Raw genomic sequence first — 20,170 nt, 5'->3', positions numbered from 1 at the left:
ACTACGCTCAGCTCCAGAGATACAAAACCTGACCAAAGAGCAACATCCGAGAATACCACCAGTGACGGTGAGTTCATGCCCAGATCTAAGCCCCAGTGATCTCAACCCCCCTGAGATACAAAAGGTCGTTGTGGAGCATATTGTGCGAAATGAGGAGGCACCGCCACACCATTATGCTGCCTCACGCCTTCGAGTCTTTTCAGGCCGATTGCCGCGGCCAAATAATGAAACGGATTATGAGACCTGGCGCTCTAGTGTGGAACTTCTTTTAACAGACCCAGCATTGTCTGATTTAAGTCGCTCCAGGAAGATTGTTGACAGCTTGTTGCCCCCTGCTTCAGATTTCATTAGGCATCTTGATTCACAAGCTTTACCTTCTGCATATTTGCAGCCTCTTGACTCAGCTTATGGTGCTGTGGAGGATGGAGATGAGCTGTTTGCTAAGTTTATGGGTACTCTGCAGAATGCTGGTGAGAAACCATCAAACTACCTTCACAGACTCCAAGTTGTGCTTAACACTGCTACAAGGAGAGGAGGGGCCTCTGCTGATGAGTTTGATAGGCAGTTGTTGAAGCAGTTTTGTAGAGGCTGCTGGGATGACTCCTTAATAGCAGAGCTCCAGCTTGAACAAAAAATTAAAAACCCTCCTAGTTTTGCTGAATTATTGCTCCTGTTGCGTACTGAGGAAGACAAGCATGCTAACAAGGCAGTACGTATGAAAAAGCACCTTGGTACTTCCAGGCAACAGCCAGCCCCACCCAAACAGCATGTTTGGTCTCAACTGCAAACTGCCTGTGTTTGCTCTGAGTCTAAGGCTGTGGCAGAAACCAATCTCCTGAAGAAACAAGTTATTGAGTTACAGGCTCAAATGGCTCAGTTAACCCCCCACAGGAAAAGCAGGGGTAAGAACGCAAACTCAAATGCAAAGGTGACTGTGCAGACCAACCCTGCTCCTGAGCAGCCCTTGGCAGTGCCTGTTCCAGAGCACCAGCCACCTCCCAGGCCACGCCCGTGGTACTGCTTTCGGTGTGGAGAGGATGGCCATGTAGCCTTGAGATGCAGTAATGAGGCTAACCCCGTGCTAGTAGCAGCAAAAAGGAAGCAATTTCAAAGAAAACGGCAGGAGTGGGAGACGCAGAATGGCTCTGTGGATCCACACCATTTAAACTGACAGCAACTCCTGTTGTGGGACAGACAGGAGTTCAGTCTAACACTAGTCCCTCTACCTCCAAGCAAAAAGGCAAAAGACAGCCAAAATGTCAGCCATGTGGGCTGCCACAGAGGTTAGTTGGAAGCAAATGCACTGCTGAAGTGTGTGTTGCAGAGAAAAGGGTAAACTGTCTTTTAGACTCTGGATCTCAAGTTACAACGATCCCCTTGTCCTTCTATGAAAGCAACCTGAGGGACCAAGAAATTAAATCATTAGATGATTTGTTGGAGGTTGAAGGAGCTAATGGACAGCAAGTTCCATATTTTGGCTATGTGGAAATAGATATCACTTTTCCTAAAGAGTTTGTAGGAGAGGAGATTGAGATTTCTACTTTGGCCCTTGTGGTTCCAAACATGAGAGAAAATGCCCAAGAGCAAATTCTCATTGGCACCAATACACTAGACGTGTTGTACTCAAGTGTTGCTACTCACATGAATGAATTTGGCCTACCTGTCCAGTATGGCTACCGAGCAGTCCTCAAAGCCTTGGAGCTTAGGCACAGACAGCAACCCAATGGCAAGCTGGGCCAAGTAAAACTGTCTGGGGGGAAATCTGAGACGATTCCTGCTGGACGGACTGTTGCTTTAGAAGGGGTAGCCCTTGTTGGGAGCTCCTTTAATGAAAAGTGGGCCTTGGTAGAGCAACCAACAACACCCTCCTTGCCTGGTGGCCTACTGGTAGCAAATTGTTTAATCACATTGCCTAAGAAAAGGGCGAGCACATTGGCAGTGATAGTCAAAAATGAAACCGCCCATGATGTAACAATCGCACCAAAAACAGTGATCGCTGAACTCAGTGCTGTTCAACAAATAGTAGCACATAAGTCTGACACAAATGTACCTGACTCTGTCAAAGACAAGAACAATTCTAGTCCAGATTTACAGTTTGACTTTGGAGATTCTCCTTTGTCAGCTGACTGGAAGGAAAGAGTAACACAAACATTGAAGTCAATGCCAGAAGTGTTTGCTCACCATGACCTCGACTTTGGTCATGTAGGTCAGGTCAAGCATCACATCAGACTTCACGACCAGACACCTTTTAAGCAGAGAGCCCGGCCAATACACCCACAGGATGTTGATGCCGTGAGAAAACATTTAAGGGAGCTGTTGGATGCAGGCGTGATTCGCGAATCTGAGTCTCCTTTTGCGTCCCCTATTGTGGTGGTCCGGAAGCGTGATGCCTCCATCCGTCTCTGCATCGATTACCGCAAATTGAACTCACAGACAATCAAGGACGCCTATGCCCTTCCCAATCTTGAAGAGGCTTTTTCAGCTCTCACAGGCTCAAAGTGGTTTTCGGTTTTAGACTTGAAATCCGGCTACTACCAAATTGAAATGGAGGAGGCCGATAAGGAGAAGACCGCGTTCGTGTGTCCCTTGGGATTTTATGAATTTAATAGAATGCCGCAAGGAGTCACAAATGCCCCCAGCACCTTCCAGCGCTGCATGGAGCGTTGCATGGGTGATCTGAACCTGAAAGAGGTGTTAGTTTTTATTGATGACCTTATCATTTTTTCAGACACAGTTGAAGAGCACGAGAGGCGCCTTCTGCATGTTCTGAATCGCCTGAAGGAATATGGTCTCAAACTTTCACCAGAGAAGTGTAAGTTCTTTCAGTCTTCTGTCCGATATCTAGGCCATATTGTTTCCCAGAACGGAGTTGAGACTGATCCAGAGAAAACTAGTGCCCTGAAAACCTGGCCAAAGCCATCTAACCTAAAAGAACTGAGGTCCTTCCTTGGGTTCAGCGGTTACTATCGCAGGTTTATTCAGGATTTCTCCAGAATTGTGAAGCCGCTGAATGAGCTAACAGCTGGATATCCTCCAACCTGCAAGAACAAGGAAAGAAAGGCCAATGTCAAGTACCGCAATCCTAAAGAGCCATTTGGTGAGCGCTGGACTGCTTCTTGTCAACAGGCTTTTGACACCATAATCGAGAGGCTCACTTCAGCACCTGTCTTGGGTTTTGCTAATCCTAAACTTCCCTACCTGCTCCACACAGATGCGAGTACGACTGGGTTAGGTGCAGCCTTATACCAAGAGCAAGATGGTGAGCTTAAGGCTATAGCATTTGCAAGCAGAGGGTTGTCTAGAAGTGAAGCTAAGTATCCAGCACATAAGTTGGAGTTCCTAGCCCTTAAGTGGGCTGTCACAGAAAAGTTTAGTGACTACCTTTATGGGGCTGGTTTCACTGTGGTCACCGATAGCAACCCCCTTACATACATTCTAACCTCTGCCAAGCTTGACGCGACTAGTTATAGATGGCTGTCTGCTCTCTCCACCTACTCGTTCAAGCTGCAGTATAGGGCTGGAAAACAGAATGTGGACGCAGATGCATTATCACGAAGGCCACATGGTGGACTCATAGATGATCATATCTCAGTGAAAGAGAAGGAAAGGATCTGTAAGTTCACTGCCAACCACCTATCAGAAACGGAAACCTCAGAGGTCATTCAACCAGAGGTGATCAAAGCCATCTGTGAGCGGCATGACATCTATTTTGCTGGTGAAGGTTCTGAGTGCTCTGATCACTCAGTTGCTTTGGTTGAGTCCATAGCACTCAGTCCTGAAGCCCTGCCACCTTGCTTCCAAGGGAATGACAGTCATGGGCTGCCAGTTATCCCCTTTTTCTCATTTGCTGAAATCTCAGAGAAACAGCAAGCAGACGCAAGCATCAGGGAAATAATTACTCAATTGGAAAGTGGTGAGACACCTCCACCTCAAGTGAGAAAGGAGCTCCCTGAGTATGGACTCTTGTTAAGAGAATGGAACCGGCTAGAGCTCAAAAATGGAGTCTTGTTTCGCAAGAGACAGGGAGTGATGGGAGTGACTCATCAACTTGTCTTACCAAGAGAACTGAGAGATATGGTACTTGAAAGTCTACACGACGACATGGGCCATCTTGGTGTTGAACGCACCCTTGATCTAGTGAGAGCTAGATTTTATTGGCCTAAAATGTCCTCAGTGGTTGAAGAAAAGATTAAGACTTGTGATCGCTGTGTGAAAAGAAAAACTCCACCAGAGAGAGCAGCCCCAATGGTTTCAATAGCGACCACCAGACCATTGGAATTAGTCTGCATGGACTTTCTGAGTGTGGAACCAGATCAAAGTAATACCAAGGACATATTAGTAATAACGGATCATTTTACTAAGTATGCCCTTGCAATACCAACGCCAAACCAAAAGGCGACTACCGTGGCTAAGTGTCTGTGGGAACATTTTATATCACATTATGGGTTCCCTGAAAAACTCCATAGTGATCAGGGCCCCGATTTTGAGTCCCGTACCATTAAGGAGCTGTGTGAAATGGCAGGAATCCGGAAGACACGGACAACCCCGTACCATCCAAGGGGTAACCCTGTTGAGCGTTTTAACAGAACGCTGCTGCAGATGCTAGGCACTCTAAATAATAAGGACAAGTCCCGTTGGAGGGACTATGTTAAGCCTCTTGTGCATGCATACAACTGCACAAAGCATGAAGCCACAGGGTTTGCACCTTATGAGCTTATGTTCGGGAGACAACCAAGACTCCCTGTGGACTTAGCTTTCGGGCTTCCTGTTGATCCTCTGCCATTGTCTCATTCACAGTATGTGCAAGGCCTGAAGAACCGCCTGAAAGAGAGTTATGAGCTTTCGAGCAGAAATGCTAAGAAATCTGCAGATCGTAACAAAACTAGGTTCGACCAGAGAGTTACAGGGTCTAGCCTTGAACCAGGGGATCGAGTGCTAGTTCGAAATGTGAGACTGAGGGGAAAGCACAAGCTAGCAGACAAATGGGAGGCAGATGTGTATGTAGTTGTGTCACATGCTAATGACCTTCCCGTGTATACAGTGCGTCCTGAGGCTGGAAATGGTCCTTTGCGCACTTTACACAGGGACCTCCTGTTGCCCTGTGGGTTTCTGCCCGTAAGTGCTCCTGAAACCCCAGTACTGCCAACAGTGCGAAGGTCAAGAACCCGTCAAAACCCAGGTTATGTAAACGAATGCTTTGATGATGTCATGTCAGACGAAGAAGAAGTGTATCCTTCAAGGATTGTACTTTTGGATCCAGCTGCCTCCAACCTAATGCCCAAGGTTGATCACGTTTCATCCGACATTCCACCAGAGCAGCACGCTACTGACAATGTGATCCCTCTTAGCAGAGTGGTTGTTCCCGGAGCAGTTTCAGATGAAATTGAGGTGGAAATTCCCATAGAAGCAGGGGAGGAGTCCCCAGCCACAAGCTCACCTCAGGTCAGCTTTCTTGACCGTGAAGAACCAGGAAGAACTGGAGGTGATGAAAGTGAATCTTCTGGGAAGATTGGTGAGATTTCAGTGCCCCTCATTTCACCTGTTGGGCAATCTCAGCTGCTTGACATTGAAGGTACACAAGATGTTCCTGAAACTGATGACATAGCTAATTTAACCCACATAAAAGAGCCATCAGAGGGGTTAGATGAGGCCGTCAGATGTTCAAACAGGCAGCGAAGTCGACCAAAGAGACTCCATTATGCTGAACTTGGAAACCCTTTAATAGAGGTGGTTCAGTCACTTTTTCATGGTCTGGGTGCTGCTATAATAAGGTCAATGGATGCTGCAGAACCGTTGTGGTACAATCAAACCACCATCCCTCCTGTCGATCCAGTAACAACACAGCCGCAGAGAAGGTGCACGGGGACGTGCCACCCTTCAGTGGGGGAGGGTGTAACCCTGGAGAGTTACTAAGGGGTTTTAGTGTGTTATGAGTGATGTTAGTATTTTGAGTTCACTGTTAAGTTTTATTAAGTTAAATTATTTTGTTGAGAATTAATAAAATAGAAGATGTCTATAATGTCCTGATGGTCCTTGAAGTATACAGGGGGAAGTACCGCCTCCTGCCGTTCACTGCATAGCAGCTACGGATATCAGGAGAGAGGGAGAGGAAGAAAAGTCCGTTTTTCCAAGTGGAAAGCGTGGTTGTTTTTATCCTGTACGGTGGAAATAAGCTATCTAGGAATTGTTGTTACCCAGAAAGGAGTTTGTTACTGCTCGGATTCTTCTGGGTGAGTTAATTTGTTGTGAACAAGAATATTGTGAGTTTAAGCCACTAACGATGACATGCTAGCGGCTATCGCGGCTATTGCTATTAGCCATGTGGCTGTACATGTGTGATTGTGAGGATTAAACTGTATGTTAGAGTTTGTTAGCTTCCTATGACGATGCATGTAAAGATTGTAAGTCATATGTATGCTGTAGATGTTGATATGTTCCTATATCAATCCTTAATTGCGTTCATTGTGAGGTGAATACAGTTTAAAGAAAATGGGGTTATGTTTCTTTGTAGTTGTGCTACAACGCTTCACCATCGCCATTTTGAAGCTCCAGGAGAGTCCATTTTATTGGTTACTTTGGTAAGAAGTTATCATTGTCTATGTTTTGGAATATTCTGTCGTTCTTTCTGTATACTGGAAAGGTAAAATGCAAATTTGTTAGTATGTATGAACGAAACATAAGAAAGGATATATGTATAAATGACTAAATATAGATTTTTGAATGTTATTCTGACTGTGTTATACAGGTCAGGTTTTTTACTTGGGCGTACAGTTCAGTGATGATCCAGTCCAAAGATGGCGAGCCACCCCTCCAGGACCCTTGAGATGATTGCTCTAGGAAGAGAACTAAATTCTTTGGATGAACTGTGAACTGTACAAACTCTACTTAAGTGGTAGGACAGATTTGCACGTCATTCCTCCTTTGCACATCCTGCAAAGAGAATCCTCATTGCTGGACTCACACTTAAGGGTGTCGGCTGACACGAGAGAGAGAGAGACTGAGTCAAATCCCCCGGGGTTGTGTGTGTTTTGTTTATTATTTTCCGTGACTTGGGCCCAATTTTTCCTTTCATGTACTGTTATTGTTTTCATTGTATGTATGTAAGATTCTTTAATTGTGAATACAAATTGATCAAACCAAGTTCTCAGAGCGTTTCATTAGTCATCCACTGCTCCAGTAGTCGAACCTCAGCTATTGGCCCAACACACAGGTAACCATTTAAATCTGTATCCCAAGTGTTGAAAGGGGTGTTACATTAGGACTTTAAAAAATTACAAGAAAGTCTGGCTCCTTGGAAGGCAAATATAAAGAAATGAGGCATACTACTATAGCCCTGCACGATTTTGAGGCATTGACCTTACATCACTCCGAGAACAATGGAAGAGTTTGTGTATTTTAGGTAAAGAGCCAAAGAGAGAAAAAGCAAGAACCAGGCCAGGTAAACAGATACAGAGTATCCAAAACAAGACGGAAACAATTCAAGGAAACTAGAACCAATCTAGTAATTCCTGAATCTCTGTGAATTAATGTTTCAAAGTGATTTTGATGCACATTGATATCCATAACCCTTTCAACAGACCTAAGGCCAGATGTGGAATATGGAAAACACTTCCTGGTCCAGCTGTGGATCATTTTGATGAGCAGACAGTTCTGAATAATGTTCATAGCCTGAGCCCTGTCTCTTTAGCCTGTCTTTCTTTCTTCTATTTTATGTATTATTCCTGATGTTGCTGCCTTAAAAATACTTGTGAGCTGCCAAACAGAAGAAAAGAAACTGGGAACTGCAAAGCACTAAAATCAAAAGACAAAAACATCGACTTTTTCCCTGTCTTGCTGACATTAACAGTTTGTTGTTGGCACTTTTGCAGCCTGCCTATCACTGTTGCGCTGTTTATTCTTCTGATGAAAGCACTTGGAGTTGATGGACTAGTACATGTTATAAATACATTGAGACTATAGTTCAGTACTGGATAGGTCTTGCAAGACTACATTGCTAAAGAATGCAGCATCAGTTCAACCTGTTTTAGATCCCATAGAATCGTGTGTCCTCATACAGCTTGAGCCCTGTAACATTGATCTCTCTTATGAAGAAAAAAAGTACTCAAGTACTTCTGAACAGAACCCCTACTTGAAACAATACATTCTTCTTCTGTCTATTATGAAATCACATCACACCCAATCAAATCAATCTTTGACTGGGTGTGATGTATAATGCAAAGACAGCTCAGGGTGCACTTTTACTCTATAAGTAGATTTGACAGTTTGATTTGAATAAACTCATGTTTCCTTTGGATACTGGTCTAAAGTCTCTCACTGCTTTTTGCTTTGTGTGGTTCTTATTAAGACTGTCAGCTACATAGACACAATGATAAATGTTAAATAGACCTGTTAGTAGAGCAGGGCAATATGACCAAAAATATTTATCACATCAGTTATATCGTTATCGCAGATAACGATATAACTGATGATATAATTGACACTAGACAAAATACTTTACAACACCACAACTTTATTAGTGCAAAAAAAAACATCAATGTATTTTCACTTAAAAAAAAAAAAATTCAAAAATCAAAGGATTGATTTTAAGTGTGCCGTATTTTCCAAACAACACGGTAATAACGACGGCCCGCTAGCATGCTCTACCAAAAATAGTGCTTTGTTGTGTATCTGACGGATGAAAGCTAAACCAGTGCCACACCACTGAAGTTGCAGCATTTATACAAACCAATTCTGGTTCATCCGTTTCATTTAACGATCCACTTTCACTCTTCTCATTCTGCGTCGCCGCCATGTGCGTATGTAAACAAAGGCTCTGCGCATGCGCGTTTTACCCATATTCTATCGCGATATTTCATTTTCCTATCGTTGCCCAACATTACACCGGTATCATCATGAACGGTATGATATAGCCCAGCCCTACCTGTTAGTATTACAGTATTACATTACCATAATTCCAGCATTTAGAAAAGTATTTCTACCATCATAAATACAGGTGCTCATCTTTCTATTAAAGTGATACTATGATGACATTTATAGTTAGAAGAAGATGGAAAAGGGGGGTGCTGAAAAGATGGTGACTGCGAGTTGTGCGAACAATTTTACAGGACTATTTCGGGACTCAGATGATAACTGATCCAGCTACTAGAGGCGAAATTAAGTTGTGTGCAGTATTTGCCTCAAGAAAGTTCAGCTGACCGATGTGTCACCAGGTGTTGTCATTGCCTGATTTTAGAAATAACAGTCAACAGCAGATAAGGAGGTGGTCCGCTTGCCTCCACCCCAGAGAGAAGGGTTACATCTCCTGGGTCTAGGTGCGTCTTGCCCCTCTGATGGCGGGGGTACCTGGACCTGGGATATAGAGTATGTTTGGGGAGTGTGACTGTCTGTGCAGTGTCTATTTGTGTCTGTCTACATGTTGGGTGAGTGCCGAGTATTTGGTTGTGCATATGGGGTGGGAATGCACGTCTGTGTCCGCGTGTGCCTGTTCGTCTGTGTCTATATGTCAGGTTGGGTCTTAGACTCAACCTCTCTGGGTACATCTCAGGCCCTCTAAAGTACGGAGGCCTATCTCCCCTCACCACACTCTCTGCCGGTGGCTGATCCCCTCAGACGTTGGTGTGTTGGTGGTCCTTGTCGTCTGGGGCTGGGCGATCATGTATGTACCGGCTCACTCCTGGTGGCCAATTAGCGGGGCCGGGCGCTTGTGGCCCGGCTGGGCTCCTTCCGGGGGGTGGGATGCCCTCAGGCCTCTGGCCTCTGGGCCTGAAGCTCGGTCCTCTCTGGCACCGCTGGCTGCCGGCAGAGCCCGCGGGCACGCCACTGCAACCCCCTCTGGCCTCTGCTCTGTAGCTGCGAGGTGACCTCTCCTTTGGGGCTCTACTCAGCTCTTCCCAGGAGGGTGGCACAGTTCCCCCCCTTTGGTGGTCTTCCTCGTGTCCTTGAACTCTGGGGCCTCTGGATATCTGGGGCCTGGATCTCCTCCATACCTGCTTCATACCCTGGTGGACGGGGCTATGGCTCCCCACACTCCCTAGCAGATCGTTACATGGAGAAACCTTTGGAATACAAGCATGCTGATCCACACAGGTATGCACACAGGTGTACACACGGGTATTCACAGACGCGGACTACAGCTTTCTTGGCTGCTGCCTCAAAGCACATTGTGCGCTGTCTATCTTGCGTGCTGCACAATATCGTTTCTACTGTTATCTACTGCTAGCTAGTTTATTGTGATGGTGCTGTTTTTTTTATTATGTTGCTCTTTGTTGTTTGCTTTCTCTTCTGTTTTTTTTTCTCCATACAGGTGACCCAGGTGTTTTGTTTGTTTTTCTTTTTTTTTTTTTTCTTCCCCCCCTTCTCACCGTCTCTTCTCCCCTTTGGTTTTCTCTCTCTCCCTCTCTTTCTTTCATTCTTTCTCCCTGTCCTATCCTCCAGTCATGTCTGTCCCGTTTGTAGCAACTGAAAATAAAATAAATTCATAATTATAATAAAGGTCAATCAAATGGACCAATATGGCAAGGCCATGATGATCCACTTGGTAAAATAAATCCGCTTGGCATCTTTCTTGGCCTTAAGACAACAATTCTGATGGCTAAAGATCCAAACGGGACACACAAAAAAAAAAATATATATATATAATGGATTGGATTTATATAGCGCTCTTCAAGGCACCCAAAGCGCTTTACAATACCACTATTCATTCACTCTCACATTCATACACTGGTGGAGGCAGCTACAGTTGTAGCCACAGCTGCCCTGGGGCAGACTGACAGAAGTGAGGCTGCCATATCGCGCTATCGGCCCCTCTGGCCAACACCAGTAGGCAAGTAGGGTAAAGTGTCTAGCCCAAGGACACAACGACCAGGACAGAGAGCCCGGGGATCGAACCGGCGACCTTCCGGTTACAGATGCGATTCCCAAACCCCTGAGCCACGGTTGCCCCGTGTAAATAAATAACAGTCAACTTATTCTCTGGGAAGGGAGGGTGCTTATTATTGTATATACATACATGCTACAGTTATGGATGTTCCTCCAACTAATGCTCTAGTGAATTAAACAGAAATTTAAATATAGATTAATGACCTTGCTTAAAAGTAAGCAGACATTTCAAGTGTAGATAAAGTAAGCATCAGTAGTCTTCTCTCCTTGCAGGTTAGCATCCACATGACTATATATTAAAAAAACAGCACAACCTTCCCCCATCTTTTGCATAGCTATCAGACTCCAGCAGCGCAAGAGTATTTAAGGCCTTAATACGGTCTTGCAAAAAAAGGCTTAATATTTCAAAATTCTATAATCTAACTTTATTTATTTTTTAATTGTTCATTTATTAATTTATTTATAACATTCAAACAATTGGATACTACTGCCATCTGTGTGTTACCTTGTTGATGGGTCCTGATGACAGACATGAATAGATCCTGGTGACCCTTAATCTCTGCTGCCGAACAGTTGTCTGTGTAACACAAAGACAGAAGGTCAAAGTTGGCTGGTGTAATGCTCTTGCAACCACAGATAGCTGTAATGAGAAGTTTTAGTTCAGTTCAATTTTATTTTATTTACAAAGCGCCAACAATTACATGACCCCCTACACTGAAAAAAAGGCCATGTTGGATTTACTTAATTCAATAGTGGACATTGGTTGCACACAAATGTTTTGCTTTGGCAGAAACTTAAACAAACGAGTTAAATCAACACAACTTATTCATATTCAACAAACCTGTGCATTTTGTGTTCAGAAAACGCGATTGAAACATGTTTAGATGAAGTAAGTTGAGCTCTTGGAATATTTCAATCCTTTACAATTTTATCATTTTATGTCAACACTATTCAATAACTTTTACCCCAGTACTACTTCGTCACTTAAATACTACATGTTGTCTTCATATTACATAATGTTTAACAAAGTCTAGAGTCTGGTTACCATAAAAATTTAATGGATCTACAGCAACTACCATCCTCCTATCTTTAGCCTGGTTGCAGGGTTATAACCCTGGAGTGATAGGTTACAAGGCAGGGTACACCCTGGATAGCTCACCAGTCTGTCACATAGAGACAAACATCCATTTGCATCAGACTCTGGATTTGAACCCAGAACCTTCTTACAGCACTAACCACCACGCCACCAATCCTGGCTTATCAAAAGTAGGAAAGTTATGATTTCAAGGCTTGATGCAGAATCTTCTTTATGTTTTTGTCCTTGACAGGTTAAACCACAATAAATAGTGCTAGCATGCACGGGGTGTGGGTGAAGTTGTCTGCCTCCAGTGATTTTCCTGTGGTTTAAAATCTCGTGTGATCTTGTGATCAGTCTTAAAGACACTAACCACTCTTACTAGATTGTATCAGGTCATCTCAACAAGAACAAATTAAGTTGTTAAATTTCGTACAGATCCTACATGATTTAATTACGTTCAAGATAGCAACATTACATTTTTGTGTTCAAATTACACGGTCGACTTTTTTTAAATGTAACAACCACCCAATTTACTTTTTTTCAGTATATCAAAAAAAGTAGAGGCGGCTGCTCGACTTGACTGAGATGGATGCCTTCCTCAAACCACGATCCAAAGTTTTACTTCTCGGTCAGTCTCCTGTGAAAGAAGGCTGTAAAAGTTTAAATTAGATTTAAAAAGACAACTCAGGATTCTAGCTCTGCTATTTACTGCCTTGCTAGTCTAGAAACAATGCAAGCATTCAGATCAACTCTGTGCCGTTAAACAACCACTCAGCAGTTGCATTAAAGTTTCATGTAAAAACAAACCATCTGCCCTCTGCCTCTAAAAGATATATATTACAAGACTTTAGTGTTTCATAAAATTGGAAAACATCTAAAAAAAAATTAAATACTGTAAACGACTGCATCTGTTTTATTACCCTAAATTATTTCATCTGTGCTTCAGCAGTAGTTTATAATAGAGCATGAGATTTTAAATGGTTTTTCATTGATTTACTGTTTAATGTACTTAATATACTGACTCTATAAACTATGTGTATTGGCAGTAGACTCTAGGTTTTGTGACTCATGTTTTGGATTTTTATTCACAGTTTTTATCACACAATTTTTTCCCACTTACTGTGGAGAAATACACATTATGGTTATAGAGGTACTGCCTTTAGTACTGTTGACCAGCAGACTCTAACACTACCTCCTTTCTCCTGCGCTGATGGGGTTTAACTTAATGGGTCTGTTTCCTCTCATGATTTGCTTTAAGACTCCTTAGGGTACCAGTCAACTGCTGTGTTTTTGTTAGAAAGTGAATTACTATAAAAAAATATTTGTTGCCATGTCACCAGAGTAAATACAGTTGTGATATGTTCAGGCTTGTGTTGCCTCTTTATTACTTTCCCACTATTAACCCCAAGTTTCTAGAAGTAAACTACAGACAGAAAGATTACTGAGGAAGATCTGCAAGATCTATAAAATGCAATGTGTATTTACCTAAATGTAGCGATTTTAAAATCAACTGTATACTAAGAAGTATTAAACTGAATGTAATCTAGCTGCATTAGCAGTAGGTTGTGTCAGCGTTACATGCAAGCTTTTGTGGCCCATCAGATAAGCAGGCCTAGATTATTGTTGTATCTTAAGAGCTTACATCCATGAAAACCATGGTCAGTTTGTACCCCGGGTATTTGTGTTGGCATGTGCATTTATGGAAGAGGACAGAACTAAAACAATGTAGAAAAGATTTTTAAAAAACACCTCCCATTTATCGTGAGCTGCATAATGTTGATCTTTCTTGATACGAGAATAACTGACGAACACCTAAAATGCAGCTGTGAGAATACTACTTGTATGTCTTTATTTGTTTCAGACTAAGTTTATTTGACTGACTGAAGATACTGCTGTGGCTTTTTTGGTCTGGTCACTTTCAAAGCTCCTTTTAGGGCCTCATGTGATGTCATATGTATTTGAAAGGCCTGCTGAGGCCAGTGTAGAGATAATGGTGGGATGGAGAGGATAAGAAATGTGGAGGAAAACACACTCATACCAAGATAAATGGACATGAGTAGAGTTCTGTCACATGCACATGCGCGCGCACACACACACACACACACACACACACACACACACGCACGCACAGCCTTGTAATGCTACATTAGGAGATGTTTCTCATATGGCCTTGCCTAACGTGAGGGCCGATAATGACAGTCAGAGTCGGCTTCCAGATCTATTTAAGGACCATTTCTAGTAAATAGTATTGGTATGGAAATAGTAGCAAATGCAGATGTTGTTGGATTTGATCACATCATAACAACACTGACCAAGTCCTCTCTAATCACTGCACACAGAAATTGATTATCAAACACCCAAATGGTGAACCACATGTGGCAATAATCCTGCCAATCGCTCTATTTTTAGTGGTTCCCCGGCATTTTCTCCTGCACACGTGTGTCTGTCTGCTCCAGTTTAAGGTAGAACTGGGAAAAGATTGAAACCAAACCATCCTCTTCATCTCCCTTTTTTCCTAATAAGGTACAGAACAAGAAATAAATACACAAAGGCTAAGAGTATGTGTCCCACCTTCGGGAATGACGACTGCATACATTTTAGATGTCTTTGTTTATTCTCTAAGTCATTATCTCTTTTGTTTAAAAAGGGTGACCTCACTCTAGGGGTCCAGAGGAAAAAGAATCTACATGAAAGGCAGGAAGGCAAGTTAGAAAGAAAGGCAAGATGATTAGAACAGAGACAGATACAAATGGTGAGAGCTGAAATAATAAAGAAGAAGAAAAAACTGGGAAGCGCTAAGAGGAAATGTTTTTTTGTTGTTGCTTTGTAAAGTACTGCCTAAAAAAAGGCACAGTTATGTTTGTATGTAAATTAAGGAGCTTCTAAAACCCTTAAATCTTCACAGTAAAAAAGGATGTGTCCTCTCAGACTAGCTGAATAAGTTCCTATATAGTGTGAAAAATTTATCAAAGTTTTTCCTAGTATCATTTTGACACTTGATAAAATGTGTATTCTTTCCTCACTCTACTATTTTAGCTGCGTTATGGACTAGGAGTCAATTAATCAATTTCAATAATTCAGTAGAATGTTGTCATATTTTTATCTTTGGATCTACTTGGTTCAAAGTGTTTTGATTCCAGTTGTGTAATCCCAAATATTTCTATCCTGCAAAAGAGTTGCCCAAAAAAGACAAATTGTATGCAAATCAGTGTTCATGGTTGTTAAAAACATGTGAGCAAAAAAAAGAAAGAAAGAAAGAAATGCTAGGGTGTACTAAATCTAAAAATAAACTTGGACAGACGCACTTTGTGCCTCCATGTGTGTGTTTGCATTCATGAATGCTTATTTGAAGGAGCATGTCCCATGGAGTGTATAAACTGGCCCTTGTGGTCTGTGTTATTGCATTTTCCCAGCAACATTTCCAGGACCAACCTGTCCTGTCTGAAATCACTGTCACCCCACCCTCTCTGCGTGTGCATGTGACGTTTTTGTGAACAACTGGATCTTTGTTGTTTCGCCACCTCTAGCGATTGTGTCATCCATATGGCAAAACACTTACTTAAAGAATTTTAAAATTCTTACACGTGAATGTGGGTATTTGTGCATCTCTGTGTATATTGTGCTTGTGTAGTATAATCTACACGTATTTTGCCTGCTAACGGCTCCTAACTCGCACACACAGACACACATACGGGCAACAATCTCCTACTGATTCAGTAGTGTTAGTTCCTTGCCGGTGAAGTTGATGGCATGTCAGGGCACAGCCCTGGAAACATCACTCAATGATGTCATTTGAGCAAGAATAGACCAAAGAGATTAGAAACAAATGCACAACTGAGAACATGGAACAGCCACGATTGTATGATGTGGGTGATTTGAGAGGAGACGAAAAAGAGATACCTGCTCTTCATGATGAGGTCAATTAATCTATCAAGTCTGCTATAAAACAAATTAAAAGATACACATTGGAGCTATGTAATTAGTGAAATAACACACAAGATTAAATTTAATATTAACATGATGCTGCACCAACACCCACCCAAACCACAGAATCTAATTTTTACATTATCCTCCGCAAACAGTGAAAAATCTAATGATGAAAATGTAGACAATTTGATACAAGCTCAACTACTGATTACCAGCATACAAAGAAAAACACAGTTTATATTATATTCTTTTTATCCTTAGCAATCACACTGTTATGTAATAAAATGTCCATGAACATTAAACAGAGCAAAGCAGAGACAGGCATGTAGAGCCTGACAGTTAACACGAAACATGGACAGATAAAAAATGCATCAGGCAGGGAGCAGAAACCGATTTTATAGCAGCTGCTGTGAACTTAACCCCTAAATGGATCGCTACATTAAGACAAAGAACACACGGATGCACACACAGTGTTTCCAATTTGGTGTCCAGGACAGATGAACTGCTATGTTTGTCGCTGTCACACTATCAGTGTCTATAGCAGCAGTTCAATTTAGGAGCCTCACTTTTCACTTATGAAGAAACATTAAGGTTTTACATCTTCTCTTATAACCCATCATATCGCTGTTATGTTGTGGCAATTTATCAAAATTAAAGAAAAATAAAACTGTTATTTGTTTATTTAGTGACTGCTGATTGTGTGTGTAACTTTTACCAAGTGCAAGGACATTTTTACACACACTTTCTCCAGTTCTGAGTTGTTATTAACAGCTACTTAAGTTTCAGGAAGATTAACCTTGATGCTCTCATGAGTTCTGCCAAGGTTGAGCCAAGTCAGAGGACACATCTTATTAAAACTGTAGGTTTCTTGTTTGAAACCTAAAATTCAATTTGACTGTGAGGACAGATCTGAACCTCTGTGAGTTAAATTTGACTGCTGTTTATATTCACTTTCTAACAGCCATCTTTTCCTCCTAACATGTGACTGTAACCATTTCCATGCTAGTGTTTTCCAGTTATAGGTGCGGTGTAATCAAGGCAGTGGCTCACAGAGATGACGGTATCAGATTTGAAATACCTTTCTGACTAACCCAGTGTTCCCCTTACTACCCCGATGTGCCACACATATTTCCATGGTATTGGTTGTGCTCATGAGATCATGGCTGTCCCCAGATTAGCCGTGGGGATATGCTGGACTGTTTATGGTTTAGTGTGTCCATGGAAACGAACCCAAACCGTCAGGAGATGAGAGGATACAGGTGACTTACTGACACACAAAAAGGAAAGATGAGCTGAATTGTTGCAAACAGGAATGTAATTGACACTACAATCAACCTATTGTGATAGATAAGTGCAATAACCACAATCAGGATGTCTATGCACAAAGAATTTTATCAGTAAAGGTTCCTGGGGTCAAAATACAGCCTGGAGTGCCGAAAAGCCTGTTACAGATACTTTGCTTAGGCCAGTTATTTTCTCTTATTTCCTTTTCCTAAAAGTAAAAATGTGTTGTTTGAGTGTGGGATCTGCATAAATTCCTGTGTTCAAAATCTACGAAAGTTACAGCCACGATAAAATCTGTTGTGTAACTGTTCAACACAACATTTGCCCATAAACTGTTCCTGCTGCAAATATGATTTGTGATTATCTCAGGTCTGGCAAAACAAAACTAGTGTGGAACAAGAGAAAAAGAGAAAAAGCCAAGTCCGTATCTGTGTCTGGAGACTGATGAGATTCTAGCTACTACAAGGGTGCCGGTTCAGATTTACAGAGATGAAGGACATGAACCTCCCTGAGGAAGTTTCATGAAGGATTGCTCTGAAAGGAATGCAAAGCAGCTGATATTTACATGTCTGCAGTTACTGTGCAGTTTGCTTAACCTTTAATTTATGTTAACTTACATATGACCCCCCTTTTTTACATCCTCAATCAAGCCGTGTAGCACTGCACAACCGTTTGTCATTTGTTCCATGTGTACCTGTTTGTTGGTAGTGTCACAAAAGTTGATCTCGAGTGTTTACTGTTGCTGATTTGATTCACTTATTTGCATTAATTAGGTGCTGTTGCATTGATGTCATTTTAAACCACACAAGTCAGCAAAGAATATTGTCAACAGATGAAAAAGGATCTCAGTAAAATTAGTATTGCTATGAAGTGCTAAGCCAGAATTACTTCTGGGCAAAGTTAAGAGTGTAGGGAGTTCCAGACATGCTCCTCAGATGACCTTTAGGGGAGATCAGAGCTTAAAGTGACATCAAGAGTATCAAACACCAACTGTATCAGATTAATAGAGGTCTTTATGAACTAAAAACAGCTGCCTTTAGTTTAGACAGATTGAAAGAAGCCACAATTTTCAGCTCCAGTAACTAGAATTTATTTGTTTCATGCATAGACACACACCAGGCCTCTTTTGGTGCTCTCATAAATGATGACAGAAACGTTTCTCAGTCTTGGTTTCTATGCTGAAAGCTCAAGGGTTTAGTTGTAATTCACTGTAACCGCTTGTTTTTTTTGTTTTTTTTTTAAATAAACCTCAGCAAAACCTAAAAAATGACAGTATGGTATTAGCACTTTTAATATTTCTATAAACATTAGCAAACAGTGTGGAAGAGCTGGTGTAATTTTAACCGCATGGTGCTGGCTTAAAGTCACAATGTTTGAAAGGAAATAATAAAATAAAAAAATAAATAAAAAAAAGAGTGGTGTGCCATCATAACTCATAAAGTTTTCCTTTCCCTTTTTCTTTCTTCCTTTCAGGGCCCCCAGTGTTTCTAAACCTCCTCCTGTTGCACCAAAGGTACTGTAAAAATATGAAACTCAGCTCAAAGTGCAAATACTAATCACTCATTAATTAAAGCAAGGCATCCCAGGTGAATAATTGGATTTAGAGTAGCTGCATATTTGTGTTTGTCTGTGTAGTCATGTGCAAAGTGAAACATGTGGCCAAAACTCCTTTTTCCAGAAAAGAGTAAAATAAACAAATGAATTCATTAAAGTAAAAGTAAGTAAAAGTAAAGTAATTAAAAAGCTGTCACCTGGGGTTCCTTGTTCTCTAGTGACTTCTTTTTAGCGGTTAGAAGTTGTTTTGTTGCATGACCACCACTTTTGTCTTGATTCATTTGCTATGTTTTATGGTTACCATGAATTACAGTCAGGTATACTGGTGTTTCCCTAGTTTTTTTAAAATAAAGAAATTATGATTGAAGTTTATTTTAAACTGTGTTAACTGAACTACTTATACTAGACAAACATATAGACATGAATATGTAACCTGGGAAACATCAGCATAGTGTGTGATTTGATGTGATTTATCTGTGTTTGTATTTGCATGCTTTTCTCTCGTATCGGTAGGGCAACAGATCAGACATCATAAAACCGGTAGCCATTGCCCATCCTCCTCTTCCACCCCATCCTCATGATTATTCATTCAGCCACTCTGCTGTGTCCAACAACAAGGCCCCCAGACCTTACAGGGACTGCAAATCAGAGAGTGAACACCCTCCTTTACAGTCCCCTTTTGCCACTTCCATCCCCTCTCCGTCCTCTGCCTTTACACCTGCATCCTTCCATACTAGTCCTCGTCCTCCTTCTCTTTCTCCACCTCCTGTCTCTTATCCATCCTCTGCCTCCTCCTCCCCCCCTGTCCTCGTCCCGCCTCAGCCTTCGGTGTATAACACACCAATCAACCTGTACTCCACTGAGAATGCGTGTGAGGTGGCCATGGGGCAGAGGCGGGGCCTGTTGGAGAGTCAGGGTGGAGCCTTACCACTGCAGTTTAATGGGTGAGTGGTGGCTTTGTAAACTGGTTCAAACAATTAACCGTTCTCGGCTCTTTCACATTCCTCAGTTTTATCCACTGAGACCGTCTGTTTGCTCTCCTTATGGGTATTATTGCACATTTTTACTACCGTGCCTGCTGGATGATTACCAGGTTCAAATTCAAACACCAGTTGAAATACCAATTTATGCAGTAACCTGTAGTAACCCGTGGTGTTTCTCTAGGACATGTTTACAAGGTTATAGTTAACTTTAAGTCCAATGCATTACTTCTTACAGCACATAATATCCAAATATATATTTCAGTTATCCTTTGCCAACATTCCTAAAAGAAAGCGCAAGTTTGCAAACATCTGGGAAAATTTTCTAGGTGCCAGACCAAAGAAACATGAAAATCAATTCCCCCTGATCAGGATCATTTCAATTCTGAAATTCAGTGAAAATAAGAAAAGACAAACAGTTAGGCGTGCTTTCCTAAACATAGTAAATAGCTTCCAGAGTTTTCTTAAA

General features: G+C 41.8%; 1 protein-coding gene and 1 long non-coding RNA gene across 4 annotated transcripts in view; both read left to right on the top strand.

Annotated features, from left to right (window-relative positions):
• LOC146621343 (PDZ and LIM domain protein 5-like) overlaps positions 1-20,170 on the top strand; it is a 70,886-nt gene that overhangs the window by 26,682 nt on the left and 24,034 nt on the right. For 2 of the 3 annotated variants that reach the window (XM_085367348.1, XM_085367349.1), the window contains exon 4: positions 18,641-18,680. In XM_085367348.1, coding sequence (XP_085223474.1) covers positions 18,641-18,680 — 40 coding nt within the window. Of the gene's footprint in view, positions 1-18,640; positions 18,681-19,234; positions 19,666-20,170 lie in introns of all 3 variants that reach the window. The other variant, XM_085367350.1, reaches the window with a different exon arrangement.
• LOC146621344 (uncharacterized) lies at positions 6,100-6,806 on the top strand. The gene is made up of 3 exons (XR_014906617.1): positions 6,100-6,230; positions 6,512-6,578; positions 6,746-6,806. It is a non-coding gene; the product is annotated as an uncharacterized LOC146621344 (long non-coding RNA).

This window comes from Diplotaxodon limnothrissa, linkage group LG12 (genome assembly GCF_057381915.1).
Source record: "Diplotaxodon limnothrissa isolate DT_005_m linkage group LG12, D_limnothrissa_male_GT1.1, whole genome shotgun sequence".
In the NCBI taxonomy this organism is placed as follows: Eukaryota; Metazoa; Chordata; class Actinopteri; order Cichliformes; family Cichlidae; genus Diplotaxodon; species Diplotaxodon limnothrissa.
The sequence above is the reverse complement of the archived record's forward strand: the minus strand, read 5'-3'. Positions and strand labels throughout refer to the sequence as shown.